The sequence below is a fragment of the Danio rerio genome, chromosome 12 (assembly GCF_049306965.1).
Source record: "Danio rerio strain Tuebingen ecotype United States chromosome 12, GRCz12tu, whole genome shotgun sequence".
In the NCBI taxonomy this organism is placed as follows: Eukaryota; Metazoa; Chordata; class Actinopteri; order Cypriniformes; family Danionidae; genus Danio; species Danio rerio.
Window position 1 is genome coordinate 3,411,574 of NC_133187.1, and position 18,427 is coordinate 3,430,000.

The following is an 18,427-nucleotide window of genomic DNA, read 5'->3' on the forward strand; positions in this document are numbered from 1 at the left end:
CTATAAACTATATATAACATCATCTTCAATCATATTTTGTGTGGTGGGAGAACTTTTGACATAATTAATTGTTATTTAATATACACTAAAATATAATATTATTATAATAATGTAGTGTTACATTATAATAATATTATTATAAAATAACATATCCACCACCCCAATCATGGAGCAGTCCAACAGTCAAATTTATAAATTTATATATTTACCTTTATATGGTAAATTCATTTTAAGAAAACTAATCTTTCAAAATGTAAAGATTGCATTAAGACAAAACAGAAAAGAAGACACCTTAATAAATAATAATTAAAGTAGAAAGGGTGCATCAGAACTTGCCAAGGGCCCCGAATTCGCTAAATCAGCCCCTGCACTCTAAAAAACACAGGGTTAAAAACTACCCAAATTGGGTTGTTTTTAACCCCACTGCTGGGAAAATATGGGACAGAACACATCAGGGGTTAAATTTACCCAAGTAATTGGGTTATTATTTTTAACCCCATAAATGGTTTGTTTTTCTACCCAATAATTGGTTATTTTTACTTAAATAATAGGTTATTTGATCCAAAAATGCCTGCGAAAGATGACCCAGCAGTTGTGTTGTTTTGACTCGGCATCACTGAAGTACGGTGGGGGATGTGCAGCTTTCATTACAGGTGTACAAAAGGTGCTAGTAAGAATTTTTTTAATTCAGAAAGGTCTGACTAAGGGCTGCTATGAGCATAAATCTCATGTTAATCATCTGAAAACGCACAGAATCTGTGTTTATGTTACACTATTTTCATTGCATTTAAACAAATTAGTACATAATATGAGGTATCCCAATCAGCCCCTGCTGAGAGTTGATTTGACCCAAAGAGCTGGGTTGAAACTACCCAAGACTCTGAAAATAACCCCCAAAAATTACCCAAATGCCTCAACCCAAGATTTGGGTAGAAATAATATCCCCATATTTTTTTACAGTGTGTGCTTATGTATGATATTTGATTTATTTTTAATTTCTCTCTCTAGTTCGCGAATGTGCTCACTGTTGTTGTGTTGTTTGACATTCCCGACCCTTGGCTCTTTGTTTGTGGTTCTTATCTCATGTGTTATTGAGCAAATGTTACTAAAATAAACGAATAAATGAAATTTAGCGAGTGAAGGGCATACAAAATCGCACTGGAACGCAGCCAATGACTCGACGCTGTTTGCGCTCCTGTCCCTTTAAATCTGCTCGGCTTTTTCCGGCGAGTCTCGGAAAGCTTCGCTGTCAAAACCGCTGCTGCAAAGAGGGCAGTGACCGTATTTTTGCAGATATCTCTCATTTCTCGGGTTAAGAGGAGCCGTGTCACAATATAACACATTTACGCCGGTGAAGCGAAGCAACCTGCCTCTCCACAAATGCAAGCGATTAAATGCGTGGTGGTCGGCGACGGGTGAGTAGTGTTTTTTTGGGGAGGGCTGATGGAGAGAAGCATCCTTGGAAAGCCTGTGTGTGCTATTGCAATGCATTCAAGCCTACTTCTGGCCTTTGCATTTTATCGTTTGCTCAACACAATAACCTGCATTTGATTTTAAGCATGAATGCAGAACGCATTTAAAACGGAAATAATATCAGGATCTGTATATATGTTATATTATAATGGGCGTGAGAAATTAACAGTCGTGTAACGTCATCGTAATGCATTTTAATGCACGTGCGGCTTGTAATAGACAGCAAATGCTCGTGCTTTAAACGCAAATGTGTGTTTTTTTGTTGACTGTAGCCATGGAGTGTGTTTAGCAGGGTGTTGTACTACTGACCCATGTTGAATGGCAAAAGCCTGAAGCAGAACAGCTATGGTTATTATGGTCACCACTCCCTCTTTCGCGCGCGACCAAGAAGTGTGTGGAGCGCATGCACGTGAGCGAGAGTTTCCCCCGCTGTCTAGCGATGCCAAGTCCGAGTCGTTCCAGGAGTCGGTTCGTTTGAAGAATCGCCTTAAGAACCACCCTAGCCCCTCACATTAATGTAAAAACCATAATTATACCGAGTATTATTCATATTATCTATTAAATTACTCATTAAATTGTATTTTATTAAAATTTATTCCTACTCTAGTCCTCACACTAATGTAAAAACAGTAATAATACCTTGTATTATTTATTCAATTACTCAATAAATTGTATTTTAATGACGTCTATCCCAACCTTAGCTCTTATACTAATGTAAAAACAGTAATTGTACCGTGTGTTATTAATACTATTCATTAAATTACACATTAATTGTATTTTATTAACATCTACCCCTACTCCAACTCTGAACCTAAGCATCTCTAATTTAAAAACAGTCATTTTACCAAGTATTATTGATATTATTTATTTAATTATGCATTATATTGTATTTTAATAATGTCTACCCCAACTCTAGCCCTCACAGTAATGTAAAACACTTATTTATACGGAGTATTATTCATATTTTTTATTCAATCACCCTTTAAATTGTCTTTTATTAACATCTACCCTATCCCTCAGACTAATGTAAAGACAGTAATTATACAGAGTACTATTGATATTATCTATTAAATTACCCATTATATTGTATTTTATTTACATCTACCCCATCCCTAGCCCTCACAGTAATGTAAAGACAGTATTTATGAGTATTATTCAGATTTTTTATTCAATCACCCATTAAATTGTATTTTAATGAGTATTTTAAGTATTTTATTTCATTTAAATAGTATTTTATTAATGTCTACCCAAACCCTAGCACCCGCAGTAATGTAAAAACACTAATTATACCGAGTATTATTTATATTACCTATGGAATCACCCATTAATTTATGTTTTATTAACATCTACCCCAACCCCTATCCCTTACACTAAAGTAAAAACAATAATTATACAGAATATTGTTGATTTTATTTATTAAATTACCAATTAAATTGTATTTTATTTACATCAACCCCAATTCTAGCCCTCACACTAATGTAAAAACAGTAATTATACAGAATATTATTCATATTATTTATTTAATCACCCATTAAATAGTATTTTATTAACATCTACCCCAACCTTTACTCTTACAGTAATGTAAAAATATTAATTATTGTTGTACAGTGTCTCAAAAATGATAATATATTGATGCATCCTGCAGCAGAATCCCATCTAGACGTTACCGACTTTCCCGTCACTTAAACTCGTTTATGAACAATTATATAATTCATACTTATAATAATTTTGATTCCTTTAACAATAAACACTTGTATGTTTTATCTTGTTATAAAAAAGACTGTTAATCAGTATGTTGATAATCAGATAACACAATTTGTGCACTGCATCTTGTAAGCCAGATTTAAAGTGACAGTTCACCCAAAAAAGAAATTTCTGTCATCATTTACTTGTTTCAAACCTGTATGCCTTTCTGTATAACACAGAAGATACTTGGAAGTAAGCTGGAAACCTGTAACCATTGACTTCCACGGGTTTCTCCTACTATAAAAGTCAATGGTTAAAGGTTTTCAGCTGTCTTCAGAGTATCTTCTTTTGCGTTTAACATGATAAAGTCAGTTTGAAACCACTTAAGGGCAAGTAAACAGGGAGAATTTGTTTTATTTTGGGTGAGCTGTCACTTTAAGGAGAGCTTTTCTTGTTATATTGTATTTCTGTTAATGTATTTAACGTGCATCTTAAAATGAAAAGTATGTTGCTGTTGTTTTTTGAGAATTCCCATTTATTTTTGTTGATAAAGAATTGTGCGCAAGTTGATTTGAAACACATTGTTAATTCCTAAATTCATCTAATTAAAATTTAATTTAAATTCTAAATTCATCCATCAACACACTTCATAGTGTTTGTAGCAGCATTTCAGTGTCTGTTTTCTTTTCAACCTGAATTAAATTCATTTAAATGTCTAGCTATTGTGCTCAATTACGAAATAATACCTGTCTCGCTTCAATGAATCAGTCAGGTTTTGATTCGCGAATCACTTCATGAGTCGAATCGCTTCATTCGACTCAAAACAACGAATCCCCGCGTCCGGCGAGCTCTCGGCGCTCGTTTCATTGGTAAAGTGTGTGTTTGCCTCGAGCAAGTGTGTGAATCTGGGACAGAGTCTGTCACTATATTTGACATACTAACACTCACAGAAAGAGCACACAAGCAGCAGTAACTACTTTGACATGATGCAACCTTATTCATGATATACTGCAGGGAGCGAACTATATTGACGATGTGGGGGGGTCAACATTTTCATTTAACGTTAATCTGGGTACCACATGCTTCAGTGAATCAAATGTATGTATTTATTTAAATGGCATATAATTTATTAATCAAACATATTTAAGTTTTCAGTGTTTTGAGGGATATTTAGTGTATTCCAACATACAGTATCCTCTGATTAGCCATTTTAGACGTTTTTGTAGGTCTGTATGTATACAAATCATGCAAACTATGCGTCAAATTTTACTTCACATTTAGGCTGTATGTAGAAATCAAGTCATAATTTACAAGACAAGTGTCTTATGAACACTTATATCCATCTGTGCTCGGTTGGGATTTCAGACTGTTTGGATAAATTTTTTCCTCACCGTGACCGATTGATTGGCGCGATTATTAATTCAGAATGGTATGAGCCGTTATAGGGGTGGTCAAATGTACATTTATATTATTTATTATTTTAATTATAAATATTATTATTTAAAATACAGATCACCCCCATACATGTTGTTTTGACGTCCTTCACGTAGGATCAGTCATTAATTATGGGGTCAATTCTCCCCTGAACTCCCCCAATAATGTGATGGTTGCGTTCTTTTATTTTCTTGCTATTTGCTAGTTTAGAAATGTGCTAATGTATCTCAGAAATACCTGTTTTTGTTGTGCTTTTCTCCAGGGCGGTGGGTAAAACCTGCCTGCTGATCAGCTACACCACAAATGCCTTCCCCGGCGAGTACATCCCTACAGTGTAAGTACACTAAGTAGTGTGCAATGCATCTGTTGGTAATTTGTTTTAAAACTGACATGCCATTTTTATATATACAGTTGAAAGCAGAAGTTTACATACACTGCATAAATAACTATTTTAAAAAAGGTCAAATGTTAATGTGACAAAACCTTTTCTCTTTTAGGTAAGTCAGGATTATCAAATGTGTTTCTGTTCTGCTTAATAGCAGAATAATAAGAGGGAGATTTGTTGAGAAATTGTTATAACTTTTTAAAAGGCAATGTTTATATACAATAAGATTATTCTGCCTCTGATAAAGCTCAGATGATGATGTCAAGATTTTGGAAGTTTCTAATTGGCTAATCGACAACATTTGAGTTTATTGGAGGCACAACTGTAGAACAGTATTTAAGGAAAACCTCAAACACACACTGCTTCCTTGTGTGACAACATGGGAAAATCAACAAGCCACAATCAACAACAAAGCCAGATTACAATTTGCTAAATTACTCTGGGGGAAAAAAAGACCAATGTTTAAAGTCATGTCCTGTGGTCTGATGGAACTAAGATTGAACTGTTTGGCCGTAATGACCAGTGTTACATTTGGAGGACAAAGGAGAAAGCTTACAAGCCTAGGAACACCATCCCAACTGTGAAGTATGGGGGCGGCAGCATCATGTTGTGGGGCTGTTTTGCTGCAGGAGGGACTGGTCCACTTCACAGCATAGATGGCATCATGAAGAAAGAACATTATGGAGAAATACTGAAGCAACATCTCAAGACATCAGCCAGGAAATTAAAACTTGGCCACAAATGGGTCTTCCAAACAGACCATGAGCCTAAGCATACTGCCAAATTAGTTCAAATGTGCTTTAAGGAACACAGAGTGAATGTTTTGGAGTGGCCATCACAAAGCCCTGATGTCAATCCTATAGAAAGTTTGTGGGCAGAGTTGAAAAAGCTTGACTGAGCAAGACTAATCTGACTCAGTTACACCAATTCTGTCAGGAGGAATGGACCAGAATTCCTGCAAACTATTGTGAGAAGCTTGTGGAAGGAGACCCAAAACATTTGACCAAAGATATACAGTTTAAAAGCAAAGCTAAAAAATACCAAGGAAATGTGAGTAAACTTCTGACTGTCTAGATATTAATAAAGAAAATATGTCATTATTCTGGCATTTAGCAAATGTAAATGATTTAGGTAATCCTGAAGGACCTAAAATAGTAAATGTTTAGTATGATTTACTATCAGACATTTAATAAAACATGGTTATGTTCCTTTTTTTAGAGTGTATGTAAACTTCTGGTTTCAACTGTACATTTGATGCAAAATTAAGAGAACACTTAAAATTGTCTGCAGGGTTCAACGCTAAGCATTTTTTCTACTGGTCCAATTGGGCAAGTGGTTCAGATTTTTACTTGCCCTGCCAAAATTTTTACTGGCCCCTCCAAAAAAAAAAAAAAGGGGAAGTTAATAGCTATGTTTTAGCCGCATATTTTAAATAATGTGTCTAAAAAAAAGTCTGTGAATCTAGAATTTCAATACTTAAAAAAAATTGTTAATAAAAGTGTAATGCAAACAAAAAGAGCAGTATGGAAAATGTGGAGGTATTTTATTGCGGTTCGAAATTATTTAACAAAAGGTAGGCTGACTTGTCAAACTGACGGCAAACTGTGCAAAACATCACTTCATTTTTTTTGTTGCGATGTTCACACAGAAAATGTTTGCTTCCAAGATGTTAGAAACAGACATTTTCTTTTAGCCTTATAATTTGATGTTGCTGCCATGTTGCCATTTCTTCGCTGTACTGGTTGTTACCAGGTTACTGAAAAAAATAGCTTGCTCAAAACATCAAATCAGATAAGAGGAACCAGAAAGCAATATGGTGTTTACGACATCACAGAGAAGGTAGTGTTTAAAGACTTAAAAGCACAAACTTAAAATGCACGCAATTGAAAAATAGTCGAAGACAAATTAAATGTTAGTGATAAGGCAGCACTGTCCCAATCGGGCCAGTAATGATCCTGTCTACTGTCCAAAGCATCTCTCACGCTGGCCCTGGGCCACCGGGCAGTCCTTATTGTTGAGCCCTGGTCTGGATTTATTAGGTATGGGTTTGAGTAAGGATGCTTAATGCTGGTTTCTTTGGTTGAAATATTGGTTTTGTGTTGTCTAAACATGAAAATGAAAGTGTATAAATGTGGTATCTCATTGTGAATAATTGTCATTTTATGCTCTAAATGACATTTTTTATACAATAATTAGAAAGAAATGTCATTAGTAGTTTGCAGAATAAACCTTTAACATTGTAAATACAGAGAAACATAATTTCCAAGTAGTCTCTGCATAATTTTAATATTTAATTTAGAGAAAAAATGTGGAAAATTTATGATAAACCAGAAAAAATGGATTTGTGTCTTATATTCTGGGTAAATTTTGATTCATCAGACTTTTTTTTTTTTTGGATCATATAGTAAGCATACGGAGGAAAAACAGCTCAATTTAATCTAAAGGCGCTAAAATCTGCTTATATTTGCAGTATGAAGTGTATAAATTTAACAGCTTGTAATAATGTACATTAATGTGATGTTTAAACAGATCACTTACAGAAAACGCATATAAATGTTAGCGGCGTCTCTCTATATCCTCAATTATATGTTGTAATAAAAAAATATATACGATTAAAAAGTTTTAGTGTCGTAATTAATACATTAAACTAAATTGGCCTTAGTGTACGAGTGTGAACATGAGAGTGTATGGGTGTTTCCCAATACCGCCTTTCAGCTGGTAGGGCATCCGCTGTGTAAAACATATGCTGCAATAGTTGGTGGTTCTTTCCGCTGTGGTGACCCGATGAATAAAGTGACTGAGCCAAAGGAAAATGAATTAATGAATGAATGAATTTTTTTAAAAATTCAAATTAATGAGTACACTTTTGTACACATCTTTTGAAAATGCATATTTTTTCTCAAAGAATATAGATCAAATGTTTTGTGCATTAAAAACAGTTTTATTGAACAGTTATATTTATTAAAATAAGAGTTTAGTCAATGAACATCTTTAGGAATAGAAAGATTCCTATTTAATTTCAAATGAGGTGTTGCAAAAAAAAAAAAAAAACTACAAAATTTCAAATAAGTATTATATTCTTTATGGTTCTCTTGATTTTTCTTTTTTAATAACCATTTCATATTTTTCCCCAACATATTCATTTTTTTTGTTGTTGTTGGATTATTTACAGTTTTTTCTTCACTACTGACTTGTCTAATATACGTGCACACATATGTTATTGTATCAAATATGTATGTTTAAAATGTTCTTTTAAAAGAGGGCTGTAAGCTGTGTACTCGTTTATGCTGAGCACTGTACATTTTAAGATGTTTTTTTTAATATTATATGTGTATTAAAGTAAACCTAAGTTGGATCAGTCCAGAATGTATTCATTGTGAGATTTTCTTATCAATATAAAAGTGATTCTTATGTTTGCGCTTTAAAAACATTAAAAAAATTCACACAAAAAAAAAATTTAACCTTTTTTTTTACTAGCTAAAGGTCGGATGGCATATAGTGGATTATGTACAAAGTTTTTATTTTATTTTATTCAGCAAATAGTTTATAATGTTTATCATGTAAAAGCCTTAGATAATAAAATAATATACTAGGCTTTATTTGGTTTAAATTAATTTATTTTTTTATTAACAATTTCAACAGTTTTGACATGGCCCTTATAAATTAAATAAATCATTAATTCTACAGAATAGAAGTTCATTTCTGTTTTTATATAGTCAGCATTTATTAGCTGTGTTTGTAGTGATCTACTGCTGATCTGAGGCCTGTTGAAGAGCGTGCGACAGCAGTGATTTACATTACAATAAGACAATTAGCCGACCATTCTAAAGAGCTAATGAACTATAAGTGATGCCTTGAAGAGGAAATATTCCAAACATGTGATGCCATGTTTCTCGGTGACATTTTGGAATGTTTTTGTAATTTCTGGAATGTTTTACTCTTATTTTCTTCATCTGTGTGAAGCTGTCTTGACACAATCTGCATTGTAAAAGCGCTATAGAAATAACGATGACTATTTCTGGGTAATTGCCTCCGTTATCTTCAAGATAAATGAGCATTCAGGAACGGTTAATGGCTTGGAATAAAATCTTTAATGATGATTGATGCATTTTATCTTGTTTTAAAGAGAACCTAATATGCAAAAATCACTTTTATAAGGAGTTTAAGCACAGTTGTGTGTGAATATAACCAGCTAATGATAAAAATGAATTCATTCTATTGTTTATAATCACACTTGATAGACATTCTCCCTTTGTACGTGTCGTCAGAGGGGGAAAGCCCCGCCCACTAGTGACCATCTCTCCCTCATTAGCATAAACAGCCCTGCGTGAGAAGCAGCCGTCCACCATTTGAGCTTTTACCTGCTGAAGATTATGTCAGCGACTATTCACATTTTTACATGGTGTTAGTCCTGTTTTGAATCTGCCACTATGCTGACACATAGGCATCTGAACTCCGCCCTCTTTTGAAGAGAGCACAATCTCATTTGAATTTAAAGCGACAGTCACCAAAACGACACAATTAGGATCAAAGCCTAAAAGGGGGCAACTTTAAAGAGTTATAAACAATATTTGTGTGGTATTTTGGAGCTGAAACTTCACACAAACACACACACACACACACACACACACACACTATAGTGACATCAGAGACTTATTAAGTATCTTGTAAAAAGGGGCTTAATAGGTCCTCTTTAAATGTTTCATTAAGTGAATATGCTTTTTGTTTTCAGATTTGACAACTATTCTGCCAATGTGATGGTGGATGGTAAACCAGTCAACCTTGGCTTATGGGATACAGCAGGACAGGAGGATTATGACCGCCTCCGTCCACTCTCATACCCGCAGACGGTGCGTGATTGAACACATTCATTCATTTTTCTTGGGCTTAATCCCTTATATATCAGGGGTCGCCACTGCGGAATGAACCGCCAACTATTCCTGTATAACGCAGCGGATGCCCTTCCAGCTGCAACCAGAGCTGAGAAACACCCATACACTCTCACATTCACACACTTATACACTATGGCCGATTTAGTTAATCCAATTCCCCTATAGTGCAGTTGTTTGGACTGTGGGGGAAACCGGAGCACCCGGAGGAAACCCACACCAACACAAGGAGAACATGCAAACTCTACACAGGAATGACTACTGGCCCAGCCGGGACTCAAACCAGCGATCTTCTTGCTGCGAGGTGACAGTGCTAACCACTGAGCCACTATGCCGCCCTGCACACAATTTGTCTGAATAAAAAATAATTTATAGACTAAAATGGATTATTCGATTGCAGACACGTTCAAGAGCAAATATGAAATGTGACACTTACTCATTGAAACATTCAATGAATGTTTATATTTATTTGATCTATTTATTAAATTAAATAAATAAAAATTTAAAATTTATTAAAAAAATACGAGAGCAGATTTACACTGTAGAGACACTTTATGTACAGTACTGTATATGCTAGTGTTAATATGTGTATCTTTTACTTTGTTTGGAATAAAATAAAATATAAAATCTATGGACAATATATATATATATATATATATATATATATATATATATATATATATATATATTATTATTATTAGCCCCCTTATTATTTATTTTCTTTTCGATTGGCTACAGAACAAACCACTGTTATACATTGACTTGAACAATTGAACTAACTTGCATAATTAACCTTAATTAAGTTAGTTAAGCCTTTAAATTGAACATTAAGCTGAATACTTGTATCCTGAAAAACATCCAGTGAAATATTATGAACTGTGATCATGACAAATACAAAATAAATGAGTTATTAAAACGATTGTTTCAAAATGTGTTGAAAAATCTCTGTTAATATCTCACGTATTAATTAAGAAGGCTAATAATTGTGTGTGTGTGTGTGTGTGTGAGAGAGAGAGAGCTAATGAAAAATCTAAAATATCAACAGTTTCATTTAGAGATTTGTTTAATGAAATGACAGTTGTTAAGAATATCAAATTATTATAATTTTTTGAGACTAAAAATCAGGGTTATTTCACCAAATATTGATGTACTGTATATAATTTTTAGCTTAATTTAGTTTTACCAAAAAAACTATAAATAATTTACAAATTATTAAAAAGTAAATGGCCAAAAATTTAAAAATGACCAAATGAAAAATAATTTGCAATGCTAATTTCATTTCTTTTATCCTCTTTTTGTGCAGAAACGAGAGTTAAGCATCCCAGAGATTCTGCTATAAATATAATGAACGGTATCTCAGTGATGCTTAAAGGACTCTCATCTCTGCACAGATAGTGGGTAAAAAAATGAAACTAGGCTTGCAAATGTCATTTAAAACAACTCAACTCATCTTCCTTCTGCTTTCTCTACAGGATGTGTTTTTAATATGCTTTTCCTTGGTGAGCCCTGCGTCCTTTGAGAACGTCCGTGCAAAGGTTGGTGTTTTTTTGTTGTTTGTTTTGTTTTTTCAGAGAACGGCATGCAAAAAAAACGCGCATTCCTCTGATTCACAAACACATGACATTGAGAGTGATGTTCTGTGCTGCAGTGGTACCCAGAGGTGCGGCATCACTGTCCCAACACACCCATCATCCTGGTGGGCACCAAACTGGATCTGCGAGATGATAAGGACACCATCGAGAGGCTGCGGGACAAAAAACTATCGCCCATCACTTACCCACAAGGCCTGGCGATGGCCCGCGAGATCGGTGCGTAGATGCTTTGTTTTTTGTTCCACCTCTTCCCTGTTCCCTTGTTATTTTACAGCTTCCCTACAACTTTTACTACTTTTGAATCCAATCAGCCGATTTTTAAGTCTGCCTAGAGCACTTTTAGCTTAGCTTAGCATAGATCATTGAATCGGATTAGACCATTAGCATCTCGCTCAAAAAGGGAGTTTTGATCATATTCTCTGTAACTCTTCTGTAGTTACATTGTGTACTAAGACAATGCCTGAATAAAGTCCTCAGCTGGGTAACTAAGGCCCCGTTTACACTAATGCGTTTTAGTTTAAAAAACACATAAGTTTTGATACGGTTACGCCATCCATCCACAATACGCCGGAGTTTTCGAGCGCCAAAAACGGAGAGTTTTGGAAACGCTGAAGAGGCTGTTTTCATTCTGAAACGCTGCTGCTCCGTCTCAGTGTGGATGAGGGAAAACGGAGACATCTGAAAACGGAGGCGGGGCTGCAGAGATTTGCTACCTGATTGGGGCTTTTGTGTCATTGCGTATCCTTCCCTTATTTGTCAAGGCCCTATCACATGACTATAACACATGGCTTTAACGCTACTGGAAGACAGCAGACCAGCCTTCACTGTAAACAACAACATGGACACAGAAATGGGAGCGTTGTTTGCACTATTGTCTGTTTTAGGCGCCATTGTGCAGTTATTCATTTGTTACGTTTAGTAACAACTCGACCTCATCGTCTGTCCACAAAAATACCTCTCTTGCTTTCTTTGCCATCGCGTTCATTGTTCAACAATAACCAAATGCAGAGTGAGACGCATGCTTCTGTTTATACTAGAACGCGCATACCCAGAGTGTGCGAATAGTCACGTGATCTACGTTTTCGGTGGCGTAGTGTGAACAGACATATGTTCAGAAACGCTAGGTGAAACGCTAGTGTGGACGCGGATCGTTTTTGATCTAAAACACCGTTTTAAAACTAAACGCACTAGTGTAAACGGGGCCTGAGTAATAGCACTGTGTAATATTATTGCTCCTGCTGCAGTCATGGTACAGCAGCAAAGCTCTTTGATTATTACGCCAGAATGAGAGTATAGTTCCTAACTTTAACAGCCTAGAAAATACAACTTTTCATTTTGCGTTGGTCTTAGTAAATGACGTAACTACAGAAGAGTCAAGCTTTAGATGTAGGCAAAATGATCAAAACTTTTTGTTTTGATATGTTTGAGCAAAACGCTAATGGTCTAATCTGATTCAATTATTAACGCTCAGCTAGGCTAATAATGCTCCTGCCAGCCTGGAGATTGACTAAACAGATTCAAAAATGTGATTTATGAACGGCCACAGGAACAAATGTCCATCCGCTAGCGCAGGCGTGTTTGTATAATGAGTTAGTGGGCCGCTGGTTATGCCGTCATATGCTGGAGTGGAGTAGGACACACAAAGATGGCCATTGTCTTTCTGCTGGACACATGGGGGAGGAGAAAGATGTTCGGAAAGCAACATGGCTTTTCCTAAGAGAGCCACCGTCAGCTGCTAGAGAAGGGCTCTTGGTGGCATTAGTCTGTAGCCCGAGACTTTCTTGGTTTTCTCAGAGTCTGAGAATTTCTTTTTTAAATATTTCCCAAATGATGTTGAACAGATTCAGGAATTTTTCACAGTATATCCTATATAATTCTTTCTTCTAGAGAAAGTCTTATTTGTTTTATTTCAGCTAGAATTAAAGCAATTCTTATTTTTTTTTAAATCAAACTTGGGTAGAAGTACTATTACTTGCCCAAAAACGTAGTGTAGAGTAAAAGTATCTGCTGTAAATATTACTCAAAGTACAAGTAAAAAGTAGGGTTGGGTACCGAAACCCGGTGCCATTATAGCACTGGTACCCTTTGTAACCGGTATGTACCAGATCAAATCAGCATATGAATTTCGGTGCCTAATTTCGGTGCCACTGATGCTGCGACAAGGACGTAAGAAGCATCAAAGGGTGCATCAAAGGCACACATAGGTACACGTTGTCACACCATCTCTAAATATTTCATTGTAAACAACTTTGAGGAATACGGACAGGCGACGCACGCAGTACAGCGCATTCGGTGAGCGAGAGCGACGCGACTCTCTTCAGATCAACACGTATGATCGCGTTCATCAAATTTCCTTAAACTAAGCGCTCTAAAGCGTATTTTACAAGCATGGATTCTGACACAGCAACGTGAAGCAGATGCTTTACAAAGGTTGCGTGTAACATGTCAAACTTAATGACACATTTGCGTCGCGAAATTCGGAGGGTTGTTTTCTCTCCATTTAACGTGCCGTATCAAATTTAATTAGAAGAGCACTCTTCCACCAGTCCCCGTGTCAACAAGCTTGGCCCACCTAAATTTGGACGCGTATTTTAGTGTGTGAAGAGTGGGAGTAGAGAATTGCATTGACAATCCAACACAATGGGCAGCATATTGATCACATTTTATAAGTGGTCAGTTATGTTAAAACTAAGCACACCGTTGTTTTTCTTGTGAAATTCCCAATAAGTTTGATGTGTCACATGACCCTCTTCCTATTGAAAAAAACAGTTGGATCAGGAAAGGCAGACTTCAAAATGGCCACCACCCATCTTGAAAAGTTTGCCCCCTCACCAGGGCCGGCGCATCCATTAAGGCGACCTAGGCGGCCGCCTAGGGCGGCAGTATAGAGAGGGCAGCATCCGCGATACCTCCCTTACCACCTGCATCCTCAGTTATGTCCGCGACACCTCCCTCACCACCCGCGTCCTCGGATATATTCACGCATAGATGACAGAATAGAGAGGGTGGCGTCAGCGACACCTCCATCAGCACCCGTGTGTCTTCGGTTACATCCGCGCATAGGGCGGCAGAATAGAGAGCACGGTGTTCCCTCCCTCCTTCAGCACCCGCGCGTCCTCAGTTATATCTGCGCATAGGGCGGCAGAAAAAAGGTCTGCGACACCTCACTTCATTTTCATAACCGGTCACCTTCGTTTTCACATTGGGGTTGAGGGTGGCATGATCGTCCTCTGCCTAGAGCGGCAGTTCAGCTTGCTCCGGCCCTGCCCCTCACATATACTAATGTGCCACAAACAGGACGTTAATATCACCAATCATTCCCATTTTATTAAGGTGTATCCATATAAATGGCCCACCCTGTATAATAAATAATAATTAGGGGGCTCATAATAATATTATTTGCCCCCTTAAGCAATAATTGTTATGTATAGTCTACAGACCAAATCACTGTTATACAATGACTTGCCTAATTACACTAACTTTAACCTAATTAAGCCTTTAAATGTCACTTTAAGCTGAATACTAGTGTCTTGAAAAATATCCAGTAAAATATTTTGTCCTGGCGAGGCAGTGGCGCAGTAGGTAGTAGGCGTTTCTGTGTGGAGTTTGCATGTTCTCCCTGCCTTTGCGTGGGTTTCCTCCGGGTGCTCCGGTTTCCCTCACAGTCCAAAGACATGCGGTACAGGTGAATTGGGTAGGCTAAATTGTCCGTAGTGTATGAGTGTGTGTGTGTGTGAATGTTTGTGTGGATGTTTCCCAGAGATGGGTTGCGGCTGGAAGGGCATCCGCTGCGTAAAAACTTGCTGGATAAGTTGGTGGTTCATTCCGCTGTGGCAACCCCGGATTAATAAAGGGACTAAGCCGACAAGAAAATGAATGAATGAATATTATGTCCTGCCATCATGGCAAAGATAAAAGAAATAATTAAAACTCTTATTTTCAGAAATGTGTTGAAAAAAAAATCTTCTTTTCATTGAACAGAACAATGTATACAGCGCAGCTAATAATTCTGACTTCAACTGTGTGTTCTTGCCTTTCTGCTGCAGGTGCTGTGAAGTATCTGGAGTGCTCGGCTCTAACTCAGCGTGGTCTAAAGACTGTATTTGACGAGGCCATCCGTGCCGTCCTCTGCCCTCCGCCCGTCAAAAAACGTGGCAAGCGCTGCACTCTCTTCTGAGTAACAAAGGCGACGACAATTCCCGGCACCTCCGCACAAACTACAATATTTTTAATCAGCCTCTTGGAAAATATATTGTACTACTCTCACAGGTTGGGTGACAGCCGTCCATGAAGTTCTAATGCACATTACATGTATATGAACCATTGGCTAGACGCGTCCTGGCGGAGGGAAACCTTGTGGTAGATGGCTTCAGTTGTTTTTGTCGCGGCCCAGAGACGTAATATTTCATTTCATATCGTTTATATGAGAAGTTTTAGTGGTGCGGTGTAATTGTTGACATACTGTGAGGAAGTGTTTCTTAGTGTCGTGAAGGAAGCGTGTCTAAGGAGTGGAAAAGTAATGTCGGGGTTATTGTACAAAGCTAACCATACGCAGTATTAGCATTGCTGGATGGCGTTAAAGTCAACATGAAATAGCATTCGCGATACATTTGATATCTATAACAAGTAAAACGAGATCACAATGTTGGGAACTGTTTGGATTGTGAAAAGTGACGTGAAGGGGATAAAATCACAATGAAAATATGTTCTTGTAAAGTTTCGAGTAAGTTACGAAAAAACGAATATTGTTCAAAACATCGCATTCGAAATCGCATACTATTCCTGTAGGTACTACATTTGAGTTTGAACTTCACTACCTTTAGTACAGTTTGTACTATATAGTATGAATGGAATTTGCACATACTACATACGCCTTGTTGTCATTATCACATGACCTATATGCGTCAGTTGCGTTGCTTTACTCAAATTTACATTTATAAATTCTATCGCCTGGCCTCATGGGATAGTATACTGTTGGAATGCGTACTTCAGAATCTCACCTGCTGTTTTTCAAACACTATTTTTGACACACTATATTTTAGGGTAGTATGTGATTTTTGGATGCACTACAATTTTTTTTATGTGGTTTTGAACATTCCATTCGATAAATTTGTAAACATAATGGACAGTTACTTCTGGATGTTCTTAATATAGCAACATTTAAAGAAACATTCTGTGAAAAATTCTTATAATTACACATTTGTGTTTACATTACTAAAAAGCGCATTGCTTTGAATGAACTTGAATTAATCAATGTTAATTTTGTCTACGAAAATAGCATAAAAAATTTAACAAGTTTGGTGCGCTATTATCGTGACTTGCATTGTGAATTTTGCACACTATGATCTGCTCATCTAATGAATGAACAGCGCAATGCAGCGGATTATAACAAAAAATTTAAGTTTTTATGTTATTGACAACTCTTTTTTTTGTCAACACTTATGGGGGGGTTGCATTAGATGAGCGGATCAGCGCGTGCATTCTTAGTTAAGTTACGTTACTTGCGCACGTTAGGTCAAATTATTTCAAACAACTCTCATAATTACGCGTTTGTTCTAACATTACTATTAAGTGCACAGCTTCAAACAAACATTGTATTAATCGCTGTTAATTTTATCAACGACAATTTCTAGACACAAACTAAAAGTTGACAAGTTTGCTGCGCTATTATTGTGACAAAATTTTGTATGCTTTGATCCAGTCATTTAATGAATAAACAGAGCAACGCAGCAGATTATAACAAAAAATAATGATTTGTTTTTATATTTTTGACTAGTATTTTCGTCAACACTATTAGGGTGGTCTTTCATTAGATGAGTCGAGCAGAGCATGCTCATAATTATGTTACTTGCACATGCTAAGTCACGTTACTTTAAACATTCTGTGAACAATTCTTAGAATTACGCGTTTGTGCTAACATTACTAAAAACTGCATAGCTTTAAACAAACAGTGTCTTAACCACTGTTATTTTTATCGATAAAAGAAAATTGACAATTCTAGTATTGTGACCAAATTTTGCGCAATCTAATCCACTTATCTAATGAATAAACGGCGAAATGCAGCGGAATATAACAAAAAACAATGGTTTGTTATTGTTTTTGACTAGTCATTTTTCGTCAACACTAATGGGGTGTTCTTTCATTAGATGAGCGGATCACAAGTGCATTTATAGTTAAGTTACGATACGGTTAGTCACATTACTTCAAACAATTCTTATAATTACATGTTTGTTCTTACATTACTAAAAAGTGCATAGCTTCGAACGAATGTTGTAGTAATTAATATTAATTTTATCGACAAAAATGGCTTGACGTATACCAAAAATTGACAATTCTGCTGCGCTAGTATCGTGACCAAATTTTGCGTTATTTGATCCGCTCATCTAATGAACGAACAGCGCAATGCAGCGGATAAAAAAAAAATAATGGTTTGTTTATGTTTTTGATTAGTCATTTTTCATCAACACTAATGGGGAGTCTTCATTAGAAGAGAGGATCACAACACGTGCATGTATAGTTAAGTTACGATACTTGCGCATGTTAAGTTACATTACTACAAACAATTCTTATAATTACGTGTTTGTTCCAACATTAATTAAAAGTGCATAGCTTCGAACGAATGTTGTATTAATCATTGTTAATTTTGTCGACAAAAATGGCTTGACGCAAACCAAAAATTGACAATTCTGCTGCACTAGTATCGTTAATGAACAGTGCAATACAACAACATTTTATAACAAAAAATGGTTTGTTTTTAGTTTGATTAGTCATTTTTCGTCAACAATAATGCGTTGTTAATAATTATTAAGCTACATTAATAGTTATTTAATAGTTATTATTTGCGCAGAGGACCTGTCTTCTTTTTGTTTGAGTAAAACAAACATTTTTCACCCTTATTTTCACTGACGAATTACCAACGTTATTAGTCAAAGCATTAGTTTAATGGGTGTGCTTTTTCGATATTTTGT

At 36.2% G+C, this 18,427-nt stretch overlaps 1 protein-coding gene across 1 annotated transcript in view; it reads left to right on the forward strand.

Moving 5' to 3' along the window:
- The first annotated feature begins 1,265 nt into the window (after positions 1–1,265).
- The window catches only part of rac3b (Rac family small GTPase 3b), a 17,915-nt gene continuing 753 nt past the window's right edge, over positions 1,266–18,427 (forward strand). The window contains 6 exon segments of the mRNA NM_001320406.1: positions 1,266–1,415; positions 4,856–4,927; positions 9,711–9,828; positions 11,340–11,402; positions 11,516–11,675; positions 15,506–18,427. The exon segment at positions 15,506–18,427 is cut by the window's right edge and continues 753 nt beyond it. Of these exon segments, the coding sequence (NP_001307335.1) occupies positions 1,381–1,415; positions 4,856–4,927; positions 9,711–9,828; positions 11,340–11,402; positions 11,516–11,675; positions 15,506–15,636 (579 nt within the window). The 5' untranslated portion in view covers positions 1,266–1,380 and the 3' untranslated portion in view covers positions 15,637–18,427.